This window comes from Chrysochloris asiatica, unplaced genomic scaffold (assembly GCF_000296735.1).
Source record: "Chrysochloris asiatica unplaced genomic scaffold, ChrAsi1.0 scaffold00033, whole genome shotgun sequence".
Taxonomy (NCBI): Eukaryota; Metazoa; Chordata; class Mammalia; order Afrosoricida; family Chrysochloridae; genus Chrysochloris; species Chrysochloris asiatica.
The window spans coordinates 2,060,751-2,082,790 of NW_006408551.1; the positions used below are offsets into that span (position 1 = coordinate 2,060,751).

The following is a 22,040-nucleotide window of genomic DNA, read 5'->3' on the forward strand; positions in this document are numbered from 1 at the left end:
TGCAACGCCCTGTGGGGCCCCACTGCAGCCCGGTGGGCACCAGAGGGCGCCTTTTGGAGCGTCGCGCGGCCTAGCACAGCCTTGGGCAGCCACCCCTGGTGCACCCGACCGCCTCTGGCCTGGATCCCAGAACTGGTGCCAGAGGTCCATGTCATTCATCGACGCAGTTTGTAGTATCCCATCCTATTTTCCAGCACGACCCCGGACTTGGAAGGCCCCCGGATAGGTTTGAGCGCTCATAACAGACTGTGAACATCTGGGTCCCAGGCAGACACGCGAGAGATGCGTCCCCAGGACGGCACGATCACAGACTCCAGTGTGGAAGAGGCAGCAGCTGTTCTCCCAGGCAGCCGTGGGGGGCAGTAGAGAGGACAGCGACAGGTGCGGGATCCCCTCCTAGGGTGGAAGTGAAAAGCGGGCTCCAGAGTCTGTTCCCAGGCTGGAAACCACCCCCGCCCCTCAACCAAATCCCCGGGAGAGGTCGGGCCGGCGCCGGGTCTGGAGGAGGAAGCGGCTGGAGACAGTGCAATTTCACGCGGCCTCTGGGCTCAGGTTCCTGGACTGGGGAAATGAGTTATGGGGTTTCGAGCCGGAGAAAACTGAAGTGACTTGAACGTGATGCAAACAACACCCTCCCCCTCAAAAATACACACAGAGAAATAGTCATTCCAGAGAGTAAATCCGTAAGTGATCCAACCGGCTGGGGTAGTTCAGTGATTTGGTTTATGGGCGAGGCCAGCTTTCAGGGGGCCGGGCTTTGGAGAGCTCTCCCCGCCCCCATTACCTTTCCCAGGATGTGGGGATATTTGGGAATCTTGACCTTCCCTTAGCCCAGCTCTGGAAGGAAAGTTAGGATGAGATTCCTTCTCCGTTGGCTTGGCGAAGAAGTCCCGGAATTGCCTGCGCGCCGGGAGCGCTCTGGGTCTCAGTCAGCCCGAGGCTCCAGCATCCTCTCCCCCGGACCCGCGCAGAAGGGGGCGCGGCCGTGACTCACCCCTCCCCCGAGCGCTCTCCCTCCCTTCTTCCCTCCCTCTGCTTAAACGCACACCCCTCCCCTGCCACCCGCCAGGACTCTGGCTCCGGTGGTAATCTGCTGCCGCCGCCACTACCAACATTTGGCTGGCGGCTCAGGTGGCTCCCGCTTCGATGTCTCAGTCCAGGGGCCCCCGGGCCGGATTCGCCTGGGCTCCTCTCACCCTCCGCTAGAGTCATGAGGGCGAACCCGGCTCTGCAGGTGCTGGGCTTGCTTCTCAGCCTGGCCCGGGGCTCCGAAGTGGGCAATTCGCAGGCAGGTAAGCGGCGCGGGAGCATCAGCCAACTCAGAGCCCGGGACCCAGACCGCGCGCGGAGTCCCTGGGGGTACGAGGCACCGAGTCTCAGTTGGTGCTATGGGAATGCTGATCCCGGGTCCGCGGGGACCACCTGAGAGGGAACGATCAGCCTCAGGTTCCCGGCCTGGTTTGGTTTAGGAGGGCTCGTTGGTCCCCCTTCTCGCAGAGAAATTAGCAAACCCTTTAAGTTGTGTCCCTGTTGGGTTGACGCCGAAACAGTAGTTCACACTTCTGAGGGGCCCTGAAGGGAGGGGAACCTGGACCTCCATTCTGTAAGCTTGGGGAAGGAGGTGGAGCTCGTGCGGGAGAGGGGTAGCCCCCTACTCACTCCTCACCTCCACCCGCACCCCCACCCCCAGTTTCAGCAAGGTCCAGTTTCGTTGTTTTGCTGACAGGGTGGAGCTACGGAAGGATTGGGGGTGGGGAAGGGAGGTGATGGTAGTTGTTGTTCTCTGGTGTTGGAAAACAGAAGCTGCACCTCCTCTTCAGCGAGTGGGCCTGCCCTAGGGCGGACTGGGATTAACCAGAGGGCCAAGTTCAGGTGACATCAGGGTGAGAGGCCCAGCGGAGCCTGGCTGCCCGCGTGCCCTCAAAACAATAAAGCTGGCTGGTTCCTCACTCGACCAACCTCCTTTTATCAAGACACTCTTCAACTCGACTAGTATTTATTGAGCATCTACTATATGCCACGCACTGGGACAAGAGCTGTAGGGGCAAGGGCTTTAGCCTCTATTTCTCTCTTTGTTTTTTCTCTCCCCAACTTGGTACCAAAAGAGCACCTCTTCTTGTCCTACAGAGTCCCACCCGGGCCCAGCCCCTCACCCATTTCTGCTTATTTGACTCCAGACTACTCTTTATTCCTTCCTCTCCCTTCATTGAGATCTGATCCATTTTCTGGGGTGTCTCTGGAACCGCAGTCACCCGAGGATGCAGGAACTAGAGGAGTCCTGTTTATCTGCTTCCAAATCCCAGTTTGTAGCGCGGCACAGCCTGGGCCCCTTCCCCAGGGTGGGCGTGGGGAAACACCTGTGCTTCCCCCACAGTTGCTGAGCCTAAATTTAGACCTTGGGATCTTGAGAAATGAACACTCCCAGCTGGTAGAAGGGGGGGGGGGGTTTGGGGAATGGAGTAGCAGGGAGGAGTGTAATGAGTGTATCATGGGTCCATCCAGACCCCTGGAATCTTCAACCAGGAACCTAAGTGTCCTAGATCTAGCCCTTTCGTTTGGGGAAGGCTGAAAGCAGTCATGGTTGGGTCTCTTTACTCTTTATCTGGGTTCTGCAGCCTCTGGGCATCCGGCCCTGTCTCAGTTCTTCTATAGCCCCTTTGTCCCAGCCGTGATTGGGGTGGGGAATGTTGGAGGGGAGGCCCTTGGGTGTGGAGGGGCTAAAGAGCCTCACTCTGTCCCAATCCCAGTTTGTTGTACCAAAGGAGAGTCTGTGTCACTGCTCCTTCCTATGATCCTGGCCCCTGGGACAGGCAGGGATTTTTGTAAAATTCTTCACCCCCTGTTCCCTTCCTCAAGCTGCCTGGCTCCTCCCACAGAGATGTTGTTCATCCTTACCCAGGCCCTTTGCTCCTTGTTTGTGCAATATGGACTTTAACCTCATGGTGGCAGGGAATGGGATGGACCTCTAACGCTAGCCATCCAAGTACAGACACAAAGTCTGCACATACACACATAATGAGAACGTGAGGTGGATGGAACACCTGAAATACTCCCAAAAAGAAACCCAAGGGCAGAACCTGTATAGATTTCTGGGCCAATAGGGGAGCTATGAACATGTTTGTGTGTGTGTCTATGTGTGTGTACATGCACACACACACACCACTTCCCTAAACTGAAATCTTGGCTCCTCCCTTATCTGGGAAGAAGGATTGGCGCCTTGACTTGAAGAAAGGGTGCCTTGCCAGGAAGGGGGTTGGGGTGGGGCTAGTCCAGAAATGACTAACCTTCCTTTCAGCTCAAGGACCCTGAAGTACCTAGGCTCCTTTGGGAATTCTGGGCCATTTACCTTTTGCTGAGCCTACCCACTCCCACCCCTGCCCAATAAGGAGTTATAGGGGAAAACTTCAAGGTCAACTGGTCAGAACTGGGGTGGACCTAGGAGGGGAGGCTGGTTCCTCACCAATCTCCCTCCATTCCCACTCCTGCCTCCCACTGAGCTGAAAGCGCCTCAGGGAAGGGTGGTTGGAACAGGACAGGTGGTATCTACCTCCTCACACATCCACACACACAGTGTTGCACAGAGCCAGATGAAAGAGACAGTATAGTAGGGTTTCAAGGTCTAAGATTTCCCAGAGTCCCTATGTCCTCCATATTTACAAGGTAAAGGGAACCCCAAGACTGACATGCCTCCTGTACCTCTAGTCTAGACTTTCTCTTAATGCAGGTAAGGACTGCCATGTTGAGAAGGCCTTTATATGAACCCCTCTATCAGTGATATTGGGTGGATGGCTTGGGGGGAATCTGCTGCCAGGCTTCTCTGTATTTGCTAAAAATACCTTATTGGGAAGTGGTGCTATGGGTCAGGATAGGGAAAGGGAGTGAGAAGAGAAGCCAGAGTTGTTTAGCAAGAGGGACCAGGAGGGAGCGGGTAGGGCAACCAGCTCCTTATCTTCTTGTTTTAGAGACAAAGCTCCCATTGACCCCTCACCAGAGCCCCTACTCTACTGAGGTCATTTGTCTGACCCAAGGCTTCAGTGTGGTGAGGGGGTGCTACTGAGCAAGAGGAGTCTGGGGACAGGGTGGAGCAGCCCCCTCTTCTGGATAGAATCAGTTCATTGTGGGCTGGACTGTGGCCCCAGGCACTTCCCCCACCCTCTGCCCCCATCCCACCCTTGGTAGACACAATAGGGGCTGTGTGCTAGCCCCAAGGAGATATTTATTCCAGGACTTAGAGAGGCAGGATGGAAGTAGAGAAATAAGTGCTCTGTGGAAAAGAAGGGGGAAAGTAGAGTAACAGAAATGTCTGTCCTTTCCTTACTTCTTTCTAGAGGGGTAAAGTCCAATCTCTTTCTTGATTAACCACTTAGTGCCCATAATTGTAACCAAAAGAAGCCTAGAGGATTCCCAAAAGGGAAACCTTTTCACCTTCCTCTCTGGGAAGAATCTGCAAGGAAGCTTAAGATCTCCATCCCCTGTAGGCCTCCCTGTCTAGCCCTGAGTAGTAGAAATGATTTGTGCTCACTAGGAACCTAAAGCCTGTGGGTTGGAGGCCACCTACCAATGCCATGGAAGAAAAGGCTGGTGACCTGTTTTTCAAAAGACTGTAGATTAAAGATTATGAAGCACTTGTATGTAACACCTGGGGTTGCCATGAGTTAGAATGTCCTTGATTTGGTTTCGTTCATCTCTGGGGTACAGTTGGAGGCAAATTACCTTTTGATCCTGTTCTGTGTTACTGGAAGAGAATAACCAGAAGCGTGATCTTAGGGGACAGGGAAGGAGGCTGAAAACTTGTGTCCAGCCCTTCTCCACTCTTACCTCCATTTCAAACAGTGTGTCCTGGAACTCTGAATGGGCTGAGTGTGACTGGAGATGCAGAGAACCAATACCAGACACTCTACAAACTCTACAATAGGTGTGAGGTGGTGATGGGAAACCTGGAGATCGTGCTCACAGGACACAATGCTGACCTCTCATTCCTGCAGGTTAGAAAGCCACCTGCCTCCCTCAACCTGTCCTTCATTCTCCCTGAAGACACTTGCTTCCCTTCCTCAGGGCAACCCCTGCTTAATGGAGTTCAACATTCCTAAGATGCAATCAATTCACAGATCTAGTCTGTATTTATGGAGATAGTGACTGGAATCTGACACTTCTTGGTGGTGGTTATGTGCCCTGGAGTGGGTTCCGACTCATAGCGACCCTGTACAGGGTTTCCGAGGCTGTAAATCTTTACGGGAGCAGAAAGCCTCATCTTTCTGCGGCAGAACAGCTGGTAGTTTCAAACTGCTAACTTTGAATCGCTGCCCGATTTGTAACCACTCCAGGGATAAATAGAAGCTGGCCCTAATGCGAAGGGATAAGGTGGTAGTCTGTGGTTGTGCAGGGTAAGTAGGCACTGATGCAGAGACACCTTAGGACGCAGAGGCACCTGGAGAGATGAGGGTGGGACTGAGCAAGGACCCTCCTGGCATGGGAAGTTCTGGGAAGAACAGGGTAGGAAACTGGTCTTCCTCAATCATTTCTGCTGCCTGTCTTCACTCATAAAAGTGTGACATAGTCCACACCCTACTCCGAAAGAGGAATTAGAAAGAATTAGGGGAGGGTAGAAGGATTTCTTAACTCCTTGGAGAGGGAAAGGGAATTGATACTTTTCCCCCCTGTTCATCTGTCTCATTGACACAATTTCCTCCATCACAGTGGATCCGAGAAGTAACAGGCTATGTCCTTGTGGCTATGAATGAATTCTCCACCCTGCCGCTGCCCAACCTCCGAGTAGTACGGGGGACCCAGGTCTACGATGGGAAGTTTGCCATCTTCGTCATGTTGAACTATAACACCAACTCCAGTCATGCTCTACGTCAGCTCCGCTTTACTCAGCTCACTGGTCAGTTCCTGAGGATTCCTTTTGGTCTTGTCCTGCAGCCAGCCTGATGACAACCCCCTTCTCGATGATCTCCTGCCCCATCCAGGGTTCCTAATGCCTTGATTACTGTGATCCACAGCACCTTAAACAATAGAGGGCCTCTCAGTAGGAAGTTTGGGGTATCTGCCCTGGAGAGAGGGTTCTTTAAGATGTCCTGGTGAGGTTGGAGTTAGACTAGATCTGCTAACTATTCCTCTAACTTCAAAGTACAATATATCTCCATGCCTCTCTTCTTTGGGAATCCTGCCTTTACTCCATGCCCCCACAAGCTGGAGAGGTATAGGTGTTAAATACCACCTGACCATCTTCCACTTTGCCCCGTCCTAGTCAGTTGAAAAATACTTAGGCAGAACTGTGCCACCTACGGGTGGGTGGGGGGCAGGTTTGAGTCACAGATCTGTTTTCCTCTTTCCCTTCCCCCACTGGCTAAACCGGATCTAGGCAGGTGTTTGAGGAGAGTGCACTTCTTTGGGCTTGGCTCCTCCTCTGTTCTAGAACTTGAATCTGCTCTGCAGCTTGGCTATGTGTTTGCCCTATTTGTCCTGCACCTGAGTTTCAGGTGTCCTTTTGGACTGGCATGGAGGTAGGGATGAGAAGGTCTGCTGTAGTCCTGAATCCTGTCACTTCTTTTCCCTGCCTCAGAAATTTTGTCTGGAGGTGTTTATATTGAGAGGAACGAGAAACTTTGTCACATGGACACAATTGACTGGAGAGACATTGTGAGGAACGTGGACGCTGAGATAGTAGTGAAGGAAAATGGCAAGAGCTGTGAGTAGCCATGACTAAAACCTCGAACCCACTAAACCACAATGATTCCTTTTCCATCATCATTATATCCCTGTGTTCTGTCCTGAACCCATCTCTTCTTCTCCACTGATCTAACACCTGAGATCCTAGACCTAGTGAGGCTTCCAGGAGGGACCAGGTCCATCCCCCAAAACCCAAACCATGGAAGCAGCGTGTCAAAAAAGAGGGCAAATGATGTTGGTGTGCTAAGTGGAGAAGCCAAATCAAATCTTTGGGCTCCACATCCCTTCCCCTTTTCACTATAACGTTCTCACTAATGTTTGGAATCTACCTACTCCTGACCACAATCTGTTTTTTTTCCTGCCTGTTCGTTCACACACACATCTTCCTGCTGGGGTTAATTGCCAAGGCGGAACCCAGTTCCTGGGCCTAGGTTGGCATTTGCCCCAGCCCCTCCCTTTCAGCTGCCCAGTGGGTGGTGTGGAGGCGTGGCTCCACCCCTTGTTGACAGGTTCACTTGAGCCCAACCCTGCACTCCAAGAGCAAGGAGGGACAATACTCTGGCTCTTCATTTCCTGGGGCTGGGGTGCCTGTGTGCTGACATCATACCTGTTGATTCAAGCAAGCCTTTCTTAGCCCTGATGATCCTTTGTGTTGTTTGCGTTCCCAACTAGGTCCCCCCTGTCATGAGGTCTGCAAGGGACGTTGTTGGGGACCAGGACCAGAAGATTGCCAGACATGTGAGTTCACTACCTTCTGGAAGCTTCAAATTCATAGACTTTCTTATCCTTGTCTACCCCAGCTTGTGATAACATTGGAGATGAGCCTGGAAGTCTCTTAGAATAGCCTATGACTGCTATGCTTTCTCTCTGTAGTGACCAAGACCATCTGTGCTCCTCAGTGTAATGGTCACTGCTTTGGGCCCAACCCCAACCAGTGCTGCCATGATGAGTGTGCAGGGGGTTGCTCGGGCCCTCAGGACACAGACTGCTTTGTACGTACTTGATCTACCTGGGGCCTGAAAGGGGGATGTGGGCTTCAGGGAGGAGGTAGGAATGTATATGTAATATTTATGAGTTTCTCATGTTTCCAGGCCTGCCTACATTCCAATGACAGTGGAGCTTGTGTACGTCGATGTCCACAGCCCCTAGTATACAACAAGCTAACTTTCCAGCTGGAACCTAATCCCTACACCAAGTATCAGTATGGAGGAGTTTGTGTGGCCAACTGTCCCCGTGAGTGTCTGAGGAGAAAGAACAACTATAGTGGATCCAGAATTTTAGATGGAATTTTAAGAAGCAACAAGAGGTCAGATGGGGTAGAAAATAGGGGAGGTCTAGAAGGGAAGTGGTTTTAACTATCTAGTCACCCCCAGTGAGTTATCCTTATCTAATGTCCCACTACAAGAACCTAGGGTGGTAGGCATATAAACAAATGCAGTACAGAGTCGGAGGGATCCAAGACTCTCAGGGAAAGGGTTTGGTTAGTAGTTGGTAATGTTCTTCATCTCTAATTTCACCCTCCTTTCCCTAGATAACTTTGTGGTGGATCAAACTTCTTGTGTCAGAGCCTGTCCTCCAGACAAAATGGAGGTAGATAAAAATGGGCTCAAGATGTGTGAGCCCTGTGGTGGCCTGTGCCCCAAAGGTGAGTAGAAGCAGGGAAGCAGTTATTAGAGGAGCTATTCAGGACCACCTTTCCTGAGCTCTTTTTGTGTTTTCAGCCTGTGAAGGGACAGGTTCTGGAAGCCGCTTCCAGACTGTGGACTCCAGCAACATCGATGGATTTGTGAACTGCACCAAGATCCTAGGAAACCTGGACTTCCTTATCACTGGCCTCAACGGGTTAGAAATCAGATCCTGGCTTCCTTCTCAAAACTCGCACCCCATACACTCTCTCACAATTCACTGTATTGCTTACCATTTCAAAAATGGGACTGCTTAGGAATCTAAGTCATAAAATCGTAGAGGCTGCAAAGGACCTTAAGAGTGTGCTTAACTCAACCTCCCATCCAGGGTTTGAATCCCCTCAAGGACATCCCTAGGTGATTAAATAGCAGGCACATGGTGTCTGTCCTCTTTCTTAAAGGTTTCTAAAAGTTTGTTTTAAATTTTCAATCATTATCTGACTCCCAGTGACTTTCTACTATTTTACTGAGTGGTGCTCCATGGAGCAACAAACAGTAAAGAGACTTTTTAATCTATAGAGCAGAATTTTAAATGTGTGTGTGAAATATTATGTGCACCTGTTTCTCTCTCCCCTTGTCCCTCTCTTTCCCCTGGACAAACACACACACACGCACACACACACACAAATCTGTTCCCTGGGAGTTGATTCTGGCTGATACTGACTTCCTGTGTTACAAAGTAGAACTGCTGCATAGAGTTTTCTTGGCTATAATCTATCTAGAAACAGATCAGCATGCTTTTCTAGACACAGTAACACTGGGTTGGTGCCAACCACTGAGTTTTAGGTTAGGAGTAGCGTAAAAACCATTTACGCCACCCAGGAATCCTCACATATATGTTGTTATCAAGTGAAGCTGAGTCTGTCCCAATGCACAGTGACTCTGTATAGGGTTTCCAAGAAGCAGCTGGTAGGTTTGAACTCCTGACCTTGTGTGACCTATAGCACCACACCAGGACTCCCCTCACATATATATGTTGTTAAGTGCTGTCAAGTCACTGCTGACCCATAGTTACTCTGTATAGGGTTTCTGAGGAGTGACTAGTAAACTTGAACCGCTGACCTTGTGGTTCAAACCACAGACTTTGCATTCCAGTGCACCAACCTGCAGTGCCACATATATATCTTATATACACTATTGTTTTTCTTAACAACTGGAGGGTAAGTTTCCAGACATGGTGCATTTCATCCTTGTTATAGTTCAGTTTGCATTCCCTAAAAACAAGAACATTTTTTTATATACAGCATAAGTGTATAAATGAGAAAATTCACATTATACCCAATATTATCTAGTCTATAAAGTTTATTCTGATTTACCAATTGCCCCACTAACATCCTTTATACCAAAACCCAAATCCACTGCCATCAAGTTGATACAAACACCTAAGAACTCTGTATAGAGTTTCCAAGGCTTTAAATTGGTAAGAGAACAGACTGCCTCATCTTTCTCCAGCGGAGTAGAAGGTGGGTTTGAACTGTCAACCTTGTGCTTATCCTACAGCACCACACAAGGACTCCTAATATTCTTTATAGTAAAAGAAAATCCTCAATCCTACATTACATTCCATTGTCATGGTTCTTTAGTCTCTTTTCATCTGGAACTAGGAATGTGGATGGCACAGGAGTTAAAAGTGTTCATATGCTAACCAAAAGGTCCATGGTTGGAATCCAAGAGTCACTCCGCAGAAGAAAGATATAGCAATCTCCTCCTATAAAGATTTACGGCCTTGGAAATCCTATGGGGCAGTTCTATAGCATTTTATGAGTCAGAATCAGCTTGACAGCAGTGGGTTTGGTTTGTCTTAAATCTGGAAGTGTTTTTGTTTTTGTTTGCCTTAATGAGTACGGGCCAAGTCATTGGTCAATTATTCCTCAGTTTGGACTTGTCCGATGTTTTCTAGTGATTAGATTTAGGTTGCTGGGTTTTGATAGCAATGCCAGAGATGTTGTATACTCAGTGCCTTATATTCAGGAGGCACATAATATTGATTTGCTCCATCACTGGGGATGGTATTTCTCATTATTTTGTTAAGGCAGTGTTCTGCCAGGTTTCTCTTCTATAAAGTTATAATTTTCCTCTCTATAACTAATAAAGTTACTGTTAAATTTTTTAATTATAAATGAGAGATGACTGCCTGAATCAATTATGATGGTAGTCAAATGATGATTTTGCTAATTCTTTTTTTCCCCCTCTACATTTATTGGTTGGCATTCTTGTATTAGGAAGAGACTACCCTTCTTATATATGTATGTATGTAATACATGTATGTGTGTACAGATAGTGATTTGGAATCTACTTGACAGCATTTTTCAAATCCTTTACAATGACTTATTTTGATGTTCAATTGTCCCTGAGTTGGCTAGTGGGAGGGCCTTTAAACAGGTTTTTTGGGTATGTACCCTTTATTCTCTGAGTACGTCCTTACTTTTTGGTACAAGATGTTCTAGGTCCCAGCCATTAGAAAGCTCTGAGACTAGGTGTGCTCATTGTTACCTCTACCTTGTTCACCTGTTTTTACTGTTCTCTCCAGGGACCCCTGGCACAAGATCCCTGCCCTGGACCCTGAGAAACTCAATGTTTTCCGGACAGTACGGGAAATCACAGGTAAGTAAGAGAGGCTACCTGTCCTGAGAGAAATAGATAAACCATTGACACAGTTTGAGGCATAACTACTTCTGAAAATCATGTCCCAAGCAACCGGGGAGGGCCCAAGGGACAGAATCTGAGGAAAAGCTTGGGGGAAAGCCTCCTTGCTCATATGCCTCTTCTAACTCCTCAGGTTACCTAAACATCCAGTCCTGGCCTCCCCACATGCACAACTTCAGTGTCTTTTCCAACCTGACAACCATTGAGGGCAGAAGCCTCTACAAGTGAGTATGGGATATAGAGGTGGTAGCATCACTATGCAAGGAACCCTGTTTACTAGGCATCATTGAGTGGAATACAGCAAGCCCACAGGATCTAAGAGTTTAACAGGGAAAATGCATAAGGAAGATTCCCTCACAGCGAGCCTCACGAACCCAAAGCCAGTTTATTGAATGAGAATGAATGCAGTGCACAGTCAATTTTTCCATTTGTAGTCTCCCCTCTCATTTTATCTCCTTATTCTCAGCCGGGGTTTCTCCTTGTTGATCATGAAGAACTTGAATATCACATCTCTGGGCCTCCGGTCCCTGAGGGAAATTAGTGCTGGGCGTATCTACATAAGTGCCAATCGGCAGCTGTGCTATCACCATTCTCTGAACTGGACCAAGTTGCTTCGGGGGCCTGCAGAAGAAAGACTAGACATTAAGCATAATCGACCCCGCAGAGACTGTGGTGAGGGACAGAGCCCCTGGGTAGTGGGGAGAAAGAGCCAGGGAGGAGAGGGATTTAAGGACTATTCTGCCTTGGAAGAGGCAGCAGAGGTGGCTGGTAGAACCAAGAAGAAGGGAGATATTTAAAACTTTGGGGATTCAGAAGCAGTAATGAGGGAGAATTCAGGGGAAGGCTTGTTAGGAGTCCTCAAACTGTTCTCCTAAGCTACCATTTCCTCTCCAGTGGCAGAGGGCAAAGTGTGTGACCCATTGTGCTCATCTGGGGGATGCTGGGGTCCAGGCCCTGGTCAATGCTTATCTTGCCGAAACTACAGCCGAGGAGGTGTCTGTGTGACCCACTGCAACTTCTTGAATGGGTATAGTAAAGGGAGAGAGAGTCAAGAAGGGGCAGGGGTGGGGCCCTGGGATGGAGTTGTTCAAGTGGCACCTGAAAGTTTTTAGACAACTTTCTGCATGTTTTGGTGGGCATAAAGTAGGAGACCCTGTGGTGGTGGTGGGGGATCAGGACATAAAGGTGAGAACTTGGAAATGACCCCTTCCCTTTATCCCCCCATTTCAGGGAGCCTCGTGAGTTTTCCCATGAAGCTGAATGTTTCTCCTGCCACCCAGAATGCCAACCTATGGAGGGCACTGCCACATGCAATGGCTCGGTATAGTAGAAGCACCAGGGGCTCACAGAGAACAGGGCAGTAGTGGAGGGCCTGGGGAATGACAGGGTTAAATCCCAAGGTCAACACAGGGAAGCCAGATAATGTTAGGGCCTGTGGATGGGGAGCCTAAATGTCTGGGTTGGTCCTTGCTGGAAGGTATGGGATTAACAATGGGTCCCATTCTTTCTGACCTTTTCTTTTCCACCCAGGGCTCTGATGCTTGTGCCCAGTGTTCTCATTTTCGAGATGGTCCCCACTGTGTGAGCAGCTGCCCCCACGGAGTCCTAGGTGCCAAGGGTCCCATCTATAAGTACCCGGATATTCAGAATGAATGCCGACCCTGTCATGAGAACTGCACCCAAGGGTCAGTGATAAGATGATAAGAAGGTCAAAGAGCTGTGATTTAAGACTCATTCCCAGCTGTGTAATGAAGGATTGGCTGAAAGGATACACTAGCAACAAGCGAGCATCATGGTTTGGGGAACCTGGAATAAACTCAAGGGAGGGCTCAGAGAGGTCTGGCAGTGTCTTGGGATATGCTTTGGGCTCCGGGATGGGACAGCATGATAAAGTTTGTAACAAGCTATTAAGGGTGTTAATTTTCTTTTCCAGGTGTAAGGGACCAGACCTACAAGACTGTTTAGGCCAGATACAAGTACTGATCAGGTACAGTGGGCTTGGTGATTCCACAAATTGAGGCTATTTGTGAGAGAATCTAGGGAAAGGGAAGTTACCTGCTAGAAAGAGTGGGTCTCTCTCTATTCATGCTGGCTTTTTATAGTTTGCTAGCAGCACAGGATGGAATCCAGGTTCCTGGTCTTCCCTTCCTAAAATTAACATGCTGTTCTCTACGGGGGGTCAGATTTAACCTCTTTGGTGCTCAAAGGCTACATTGTTGTTGTTATGTGCCGTGGAGTCAGTTCCAACTCACAGCAACCCTGTACAGGGTTTCGGAAGCTGTAAATCTTTACGGGAGCAGAAAGCCTCATCTATCTGCCGTGGAACAGTTGGTAGTTTCGAACTGCTGACCTTGCGGCTCACAGCCCAATTTGTAACCACTACATTACCAGAGCTCCTTCAAAGGCTACATACACACACATAATATAAAACCTCACTGCTGCTGAGTCAATTCCAACACATGGTGACTATAGGACAGACTAAAACTTCCCGATAAGGATTCCAGTGCTGTAAATCTTTACAGAATCAGAGTGGTGGGTTTGAACTGCCCACCTTTTGCCTTTTAGTTAGGAACCAAGCACTGTAACCAGTGTGCCACAAGGGCTTCTTCATATATTTATTTATGGTGGTGGTGGTGATTAAGTGCCATTGAGTCGGTTCTTACTCATAGCAACCCTGTACAGCAGGGATGAGGAATCTTTTTTCTGCCAAAATTTATAACATCATTTGTGGGCCATACAAAATTATCAACTTAAAAATTAACCTGCTATGTTTCATCAAACATTTAATTAACTCACTCCTAATGTGATGGCAGGGAGCTCTGGTAGCGTAGTGGTTACGAATCGGGCTGCGAACCTTAAGGTCAGCAGTTCGAAACTACCAGGTGCTCCGCGGGAGAAAGATGAGGCTTTCTACTCCCGTAAGGATTTACACCCTCGGAAACCCTGTACAGGGTCGCTATGGGTCGGAACCGACTCAACGGCACTTAACAACAACAACAACAATGTGATGGCAGGAGTTCTGTGTGGCGCTGTGGGCTAATGCATCAGACTGCAAAGTCGTTTGAACTGCAATGTCAGTAGTTCAAGCTCACCAGCTGCTCCTCGGAAACCCTATACAGGGTCGATATGGGTCGAAATTGACTCGATGGCACTTAACAACAATGTGATGGCGAAATATTGAATGAAAGCATCAAAAAAAAAAAAAAAAAGATGGTACAGAGTCACTGTACCAAAAAAGTAGCATATAATGAAGAACCAATGATCCTGAAGAAGGAAGAAGTCCAAGGTTCATTGAAGGCATTGACAAAGAACAAACTCTGGGAATTGATGGAATACAAATTGAAATCTTTCAACAAACTGATTAAACACTGGTGGCATCTACTCATCTATGCCAAGAAATTTGGAAGACAACGACCTGGCCAACTGACTGGAAGAGATCCATATTTGTGCCCACTCCGACGAGAAGTGACCCAATGGAATGTGGAAATCATTGGACAATATCATTAATGTCTCATACAAGTAAAATTTTGCTTAAGATAATCCTAAAACAGAGAACTTCCAGAGGTTCAAGCTGGATTCAAATGAGCACGTGGAACGATGTCTGATGGATCTTGGCTGAAAGCAGAGAATATCAGAAAGATGTTTACCTGTTCTTTATTAACTACATAAAGGCTTTCAATTGTGTGGATCATGACAATCTATGGAAAACATTGTGGAGAATGAGTATTCCAGAACACTTAATTATGCTCATGAGGTACCTGAGCATAGAGCAAGAGGCAGTTGTTTGAACAGAACAAGAGAACACCAAATAGTTTAAAATGAGCAAAGGTATGCACCAGTGTTGTATTCTTTTACCATACTTACTCAATTTGTATGCTGAGCACATAATCTGAGAAGCTGGATTATATGAAGAAAAATGTGGCAATCAGGATTGGAGGAAGGCTCATTAATAACCTGTGATATACTGATGATCAACCTTGCTTGCTGAAAGTGTAGAGGACTTAAATACTTATTGATGGAGAACAAAGACCACAGCCTTCAGTATGGATTACACTTCAATGTAAAGAAGACAAAAATCCTCACCACTTGGACCAATAAAAAACATCCATGTAAATGGAGAAAAGATTGAAGGTATCCAAGACTTCATTTTGCTCAGATTAACCATCAATATTCATGGAAGTAGCAGTCAAGAAATTAAATGGTATATTGTGTTAGGTAAATCTGTGCAAGACCTCTTTGAAGAGCAAAAATGTCAGTTTGAGGACTAAGGTGTGCCTTACCCAAGCCATGGTATTTTCAGTCACCTCATATAAATGTGAGAGTTGGACAGTGAATAAGGAAGACCACAGAAGAATTGATGTATTTGAGTTACAGTGTTGGAGGAGAATATTAAAAGTACCATGGACTGCCAAAAGAACAAAGAGATCTGTGTTGGAAGAAGTACAGCCAGAATGCTCCTTGGAAGCCAGGATGACCAGACTTCGTTTCTCATACTTTGGACATACTGTCAGGAGGGACCAGTCCCTGTAGAAGGATATCATGTTAAATAAAGTGAAGGGTCGGAGAAAAAGAGGAAGACACCCAATGAGATGGGTTGGCACAGGGGCAGCAGCAACAGTCTCAAACATAGCAATGATTGTGAGGTTGGCACAGGACTGGGCAGTATTTCGTTCTGTTGTGTGAAGGGTCGCTATGAGTCAGCGCCAACTCGATGGCACCTAACAACAATTTAATGGTTAGAACTGTGGTTGCCTTGACAGGGCCAGATCAAATGATTTCAGAGGCCTTGTATGGCCCTCAAGCCAGATGTTCCCCACCCCTGCTGTATAGGGTTTCTGAAGAGTACTTTATGGGTTTGAACCTCCAACCTTTTGGTTAGCAGTCAAATGTGAGAACCTAATGGCTCTGTAGTATACTTTGAACTACAAGGTTGACAGTTTGAGCCCACCAGCCATTCTTCAGGAGAAAGATGAGGCTTTCTGTTTTTACAAAGAATTGCAGCCTCGGACACCTTATTCAGGGTCACTGTGAGTCAGAACTGACTTGATGACACTTAACAAATACACTTGTTGTTGTTGTTGTTATGTGCTGTTCAGTCAGTTCCAACTCATAGTGACCCTGTACAGGGTTTCCAAGACTGTAAATCTTTATGGGAGCAGAAAGCCTCATCTTTCTCCTGCGGAACCGCTGGTAGTTTTGAACTGCTGACTGTGAGGTTAGCAGCCTGATTTGTAACCACTACGCTACCAGACACTAGGAGACATCAAAAAGTTCATGGGAAAATTCTATTATCTTTTCATTACATTTTTCTATTAACCTTTGAAGCATATATATATATATATATATATATATATATATATGAGTCCTAGTGTAGTACTGTGGGTTAATGTGCTGATCTGCAAAGTCTATTTGAACCGCAAGGTCAGCGGTTCAAGCTCTCCAGCTGCTCGCTCCTCAGAAACTCTATACAGGGTTGCTATGGGTTGGAACTGACTCAACAGAACTTTAACAACAACAACACACACATATACTGTGCCATATCGTCAGAGCATATTCAGATGACATTTGTAGGGAAGGGGTAGTTCCAGGATAGGAACCTAGCAATTCAAAATGAGTTACTCCAATCACCCAGTCAGGTTCATTCAGGTGTCAGATTTTGGAGTGGCTGACCTGCTGCCCTCTGATGATAATGCTTATATCCCATAGCAAAACCCATCTGGCAATGGCTTTGGCATTGGTGGTAGGACTGACTATGATTTTCCTGATCCTGGGTGGCACTTTTCTCTATTGGCGTGGGCGCCGGATCCAGAATAAAAGGGCTATGAGGCGCTACTTGGAAAGGGGTGAGGTGAGTACTCTATTCTTGAAAGATACCCTATAGTGTAACTCTTAAGATTTGATCCCTTTCTTCAAAGAGACAGCATGGCCTAATAGAGAGAACATTGGCCAGAGAAATGCATTCAAGTCCTGATTTTGCTATTAATGTGCCACATGCCATTGAGGAAGTTAACTTTCCTTCTCTATGCCTCAGTATATGCATCTATACAGAGGAAAGAACATTTATCTTTACAGGACTGATGTAAGCGTGAGAGGTTAAAATAATGTCAAAGTGCTTTGAAAAGCACTGAGCCCTGTTTAAAGTACCCAAGTGATTATTATCCACTCATGACAATCAGAGGGAAAATCCAACCTCTTGATTCCTGATCTCATGGCACAAGTGCCTTAAATCGCAGGTCTCTTATTCCTTGATATGTCTATGATGATGTCCTGCCCCCACCTCTCTGTGCTCTGCTGCTCTTAGCACCACTGCTAGGCATGGGGGAGACTGGAACTTGCCTGATGATCTCCTTCCCATCTGCTCCTCAGAGTATAGAGCCTCTGGATCCCAGAGAGAAAGCTAACAAGGTCTTGGCCCGAATCTTCAAAGAGACTGAGTTGAGAAAACTTAAAGTGCTTGGTTCAGGCGTCTTTGGAACTGTGCACAAAGTGAGTGGTGGCTCACAGGAAGTCTGGGGAGGTGGGGAAAACATCTAAGGCAAAGGGGGAAAAAGATTTAGGTTCAGAATTGGCCTAGAGAGGATCTTAGGTTGACTCCTGCCCCAAACTTTCCAGGGTGTGTGGATCCCCGAGGGTGAATCCATCAAGATTCCAGTCTGCATTAAAGTCATTGAGGACAAGAGTGGACGGCAGAGTTTTCAATCTGTGACAGATGTAAGTAAAGGAGAGATATGTAAAAGTAGGAGACATTTGTGTAGAAGCATGATTAGATACATTTGTGGTCCTGTGTTAGCAGATACTATGTTAGTCATGTTGATCTAAATACAGGTTTTGGAGTGGGATGTGTGTATATTTTAGTGTATGTGAACCTGTTTGTTCTCTGAATAATCCCTCTTGTATCTCTTAGCATATGCTGGCCATTGGCAGCCTAGACCATGCCCACATTGTACGGCTGCTGGGACTATGTCCAGGGTCATCTCTGCAGCTTGTCACACAATACTTGCCTCTGGGTTCCCTGCTGGATCATGTAAGACAACACCGGGGGGCCCTGGGACCACAGCTGCTGCTCAACTGGGGAGTACAAATTGCCAAGGTGAGAGGAGCCTGGAGGAATCCTGTGAGGGAACTGCCTGACTGGGAACAGACAGGGAAGCATTGCAGAGATTGAAATTCTGAGAGTTTGGAGTGATTTCTGGATCTCAAGGACCAATTTTATCAACCCTGAATAATAGATTTCCTTTTTCTATAGGGTATGTACTACCTTGAAGAGCATGGTATGGTGCATAGGAACCTAGCGGCTCGAAATGTGTTACTCAAGTCACCCAGTCAGGTTCAGGTGGCAGATTTTGGAGTGGCTGACCTGCTGCCTCCTGATGATAAGCAGCTACTACACAGTGAGGCCAAGGTAAGGTGACACAAAGGGCTGGGTAAGGAGGTAGAGATGAAGCATGGAGCTAGGGATCGGTCAGGAGTCTCTTAGAGGCAAGCAGATGATGCATACTAAGTTTAACGAGAGGAATCTAGAGATATCAGAAAGTTCAGGTGACAATAATGAAAAACATAATGGAGCACTTGGGGTATGAAATAAGAAAATCTGTGGGAATCAACAATTGACATCTTTATATTTAATCCCTCAGACTCCAATTAAGTGGATGGCCCTTGAGAGCATCCACTTTGGGAAATACACACACCAGAGTGACGTCTGGAGCTATGGTCAGTGCATCTGGATGCCCTCCATACTAACACTGGCTCAAATTCCATAGCTGCCTTTTAAGAACCCCTTCCTAGAATCTCTAAACCCTTCAGCTCCTTGTGTCAGATGAGATTCTGCTTTCCCTTCACCTTCATGTTTATATCTACCATTCTTCCATTGACTCGTTTGTTGCTCCCTGTACCAGGTGTGACAGTTTGGGAGCTGATGACCTTTGGGGCCGAGCCATACGCAGGGCTGCGATTAGCTGAAGTACCAGACCTGCTGGAGAAAGGGGAGCGGTTGGCACAGCCCCAGATCTGCACCATTGATGTCTACATGGTCATGGTCAAGTGTGAGTTAACAGCTGACCCCAGACATTTTCTAACTGAACTTCTCTCCCCACTCCATTCCCCACTTATGGCTTTGCCTCCTTCCTATGCCTTACCCCTAGGTTGGATGATTGATGAGAACATTCGCCCCACCTTTAAAGAACTAGCCAATGAGTTCACCAGAATGGCCCGAGACCCACCCCGCTATCTGGTCATAAAGGTGAGTAAGAACTAGGAGATGTCAGGGAAATTTATAAAAAAGGGAGCTTTCTTGCAATCAGGATTCACCTTAACACATCTGTCTCAATAGAGACAAAGTGGACCTGGAATCCCCCTTGGGGCAGAGCCTCCTGCTCTGACAAACAAGGAACTGGAAGAAGTAGAGCTGGAGCAAGAGCTAGACCTGGATCTAGACTTGGAGGCAGAAGAGGACAATCTGGCAACTGCACTAGGCTATGCCCTCAGCTTGCCAGTTGGAACACTTAATCGGCCACGTGGGGTAAGATTCCTTCTAATTACCCAAGACTCTCTAACATGCCCATCTGCACATCTAAGCCCTGAAAAGCCCCACAGACAACCACAGTAACTACTCAAAGTCCTTTATGACAGGAGATGGTTTCTCTCTTAATCTTGACCTGTCTCTCACTTGTTTCATCTTAGAGCCAGAGTCTTCTATGTCCGTCATCTGGATACATGCCCATGAACCAGGGTAATCTTGGAGAGCCTTGCCAGGTAAGGCTTAGCTCTTTAGGAAACTGCTGAAAGGCTAGGTGGCAGAGGGGCCTAGGATTGACAGGGTTAGTGTGGGAGACTGTAACTTCTGAGGTTTAATCAGTGTCTTGCAAAAAGAAAACATCAAACAACCCGATCGCCTTCTAAACAAATGCTTTTTTTCTTCTGCTCTGGGTAAGTCTCCATGAATGATTTTCTATTTTCTTCCTTAGGAATCTGCCATTGATAGGAGTAATGAACGATGTCCCCGTCCAATCTCCTTGCACCCAATGCCACGGCGACACCTGACATCAGAATCATCAGAGGGCCACGTGACAGGCTCTGAGGCTGAGCTCCAGGAGAAGGCATCAATGTGTAGGAGCCGGAGCCGGAGCCCACAGCCACGTGGAGACAGTGCCTACCATTCCCAGCGCCACAGCCTGCTTACTCCTGTCACCCCACTCTCCCCACCAGGGCTAGAGGAAGAGGATGTCAATGGTTATGTCATGCCAGATACCCACCTTAAAGGTGCCTGACTTTGCATAAATCTTCCTCTAATCCTTTTCCTCCAGGCTTCTCTTAATCCTTTTGTCTTTTCAGATCACATTCTTTCCTATTCATTTGTTTCTAATGTTCCTCCACTCTCTACTGCCTATTACCTTAAAAATTTCCATGTATCCACCTTCTCTTCTCAACTCCTAGGTACTCCCTCCTCCCGGGAAGGCACCCTTTCTTCAGTGGGTCTCAGTTCTGTCCTGGGTACAGAAGAAGATGATGAAGATGAGGAGTATGAATACATGAACAGGAGAAGAAAGCATAGTCCACCTCGTCCTCCTAGGCCAAGTTCCCTTGAGGAGCTGGGTTACGAGTACATGGATGTGGGATCAGACCTCAGTGCTTCCCTGGGCAGCACACAGAGTTGTCCACTCCACCCTGTGCCCATCATGCCCACTGCTGACACAACTCCAGATGAAGACTATGAGTATATGAACCGACGACGTGGTGGAGGAGATCCTGAGGGGGATTATGCATCCATGGGTGCCAGCTCGGCAGCTGAGCAAGGGTATGAAGAGATGAGAGCTTTTCGGGGGCCTGGACACCATGCCCCCCATGTTAATTATGCCCGTCTCAAAACTCTACGGAGCTTAGAAGCTACTGACTCTGCCTTTGACAACCCTGATTACTGGCATAGTAGGCTTTTCCCCAAAGCCAATGCCCAAAGAACATAACCTCTGCTCCTAATGGTGCTCAGGGAGCATTTGATGGCAGCTAGTGCCTCTACAGGGTACCTCTCTTCTTCCTCCTCCCTTTCCCTCACAGGTCTCAGCCCTATTTCCCAGTTCTAGATAATGCCATTCAACCTATGGGAGGCTTTTAAACACCTTTGATACAAAGTTATTGTGGTATGTAACCAGCTGCGCACTTTCTCTCTTTCCCAACCTCGGGAAAGAAGTTCTTCCTATTTTGTGTGCTTTTCCAATCTCATTCCCCAGTTTACTCAGGGGGGGCTCCCTAGAGATATGAAGGATTATCCCCATGTCCTTTTCTTTCAGACTCTGACTTGTTGGGACTAGGCCCTTTGGTATGCCTTTGTTCCCTAGACCGTCCTACAGAAGAGGAAAAGGGGGACCGGTAGGGGGAAATAAGATTTTTGTCCTGTGACTTTTCACCCCCTGAAAAGACTGGGACTCTTAAAAATTTTGTGGAGCAAAGAGAAGTTAAGAGTAGATATTAATGATTACTATTGATTTTGCATTTACTGTGTGCCAAGCATCATTGGGCTAAATGTCACCAATATTATCTCTTAGTCCTTACGTTTCTGTAAGGCTGGTATTATCTCCATTTTAACAAATGAGGAAACTAACTTTAGTGAGATTAAATAAATCTCTTTAAGTAGCAGATGAGATTTAAAACCTTCCTGATTTCAATGCATGTGCTCTAACATGCACAAAAGGCATTACATGCATTATAATGCATTGCATGCTCTTACAAGTGTAATGGAAAACTGGTAAGGGGCATTGCTTTCTTGTTTTTGCACTGAATCAAATTTAATCTCAACAACCACAGCCTCCTCCCACACCCAGATTCCTCATCTCAGGAAGTAGAAAAGGAGGCCAGAAGGAAAAATAACTGGACATTTTCGTGTTAACCCATACCCCTCCTAAGTACTACAAATTATCTCTACTCCTTACCCAAGGACAGACTCACAAGAGTCTTTAAGATCCATTTTTATGAGCTGTTCTTACCCAGTAGTGAGTTGGCATCGAAAGGGAACCTAACTAGACCTTTCTCCTCTTGGGTGGGAAG

The 22,040-nt window shown here is 47.3% G+C and overlaps 1 protein-coding gene across 1 annotated transcript; it reads left to right on the top strand.

Annotated features, from left to right (window-relative positions):
- The first annotated feature begins 970 nt into the window (after positions 1–970).
- Positions 971–21,585, top strand: ERBB3 (v-erb-b2 avian erythroblastic leukemia viral oncogene homolog 3). The gene is made up of 28 exons (XM_006859412.1): positions 971–1,292; positions 4,834–4,985; positions 5,698–5,884; positions 6,566–6,691; positions 7,345–7,410; positions 7,546–7,664; positions 7,764–7,905; positions 8,204–8,317; positions 8,394–8,514; positions 10,888–10,961; positions 11,137–11,227; positions 11,470–11,675; positions 11,898–12,030; positions 12,234–12,324; positions 12,534–12,688; positions 12,937–12,990; positions 16,710–16,851; positions 17,370–17,489; positions 17,616–17,714; positions 17,908–18,093; positions 18,250–18,405; positions 18,638–18,713; positions 18,899–19,045; positions 19,145–19,242; positions 19,333–19,521; positions 19,683–19,754; positions 19,967–20,261; positions 20,436–21,585. Exons 1-28 carry the CDS (start codon positions 1,211–1,213, stop codon positions 20,960–20,962), a joined length of 4,020 nt encoding a protein of 1,339 aa, XP_006859474.1. The 5' UTR covers positions 971–1,210; the 3' UTR covers positions 20,963–21,585.
- Positions 21,586–22,040: the final 455 nt, after the last annotated feature.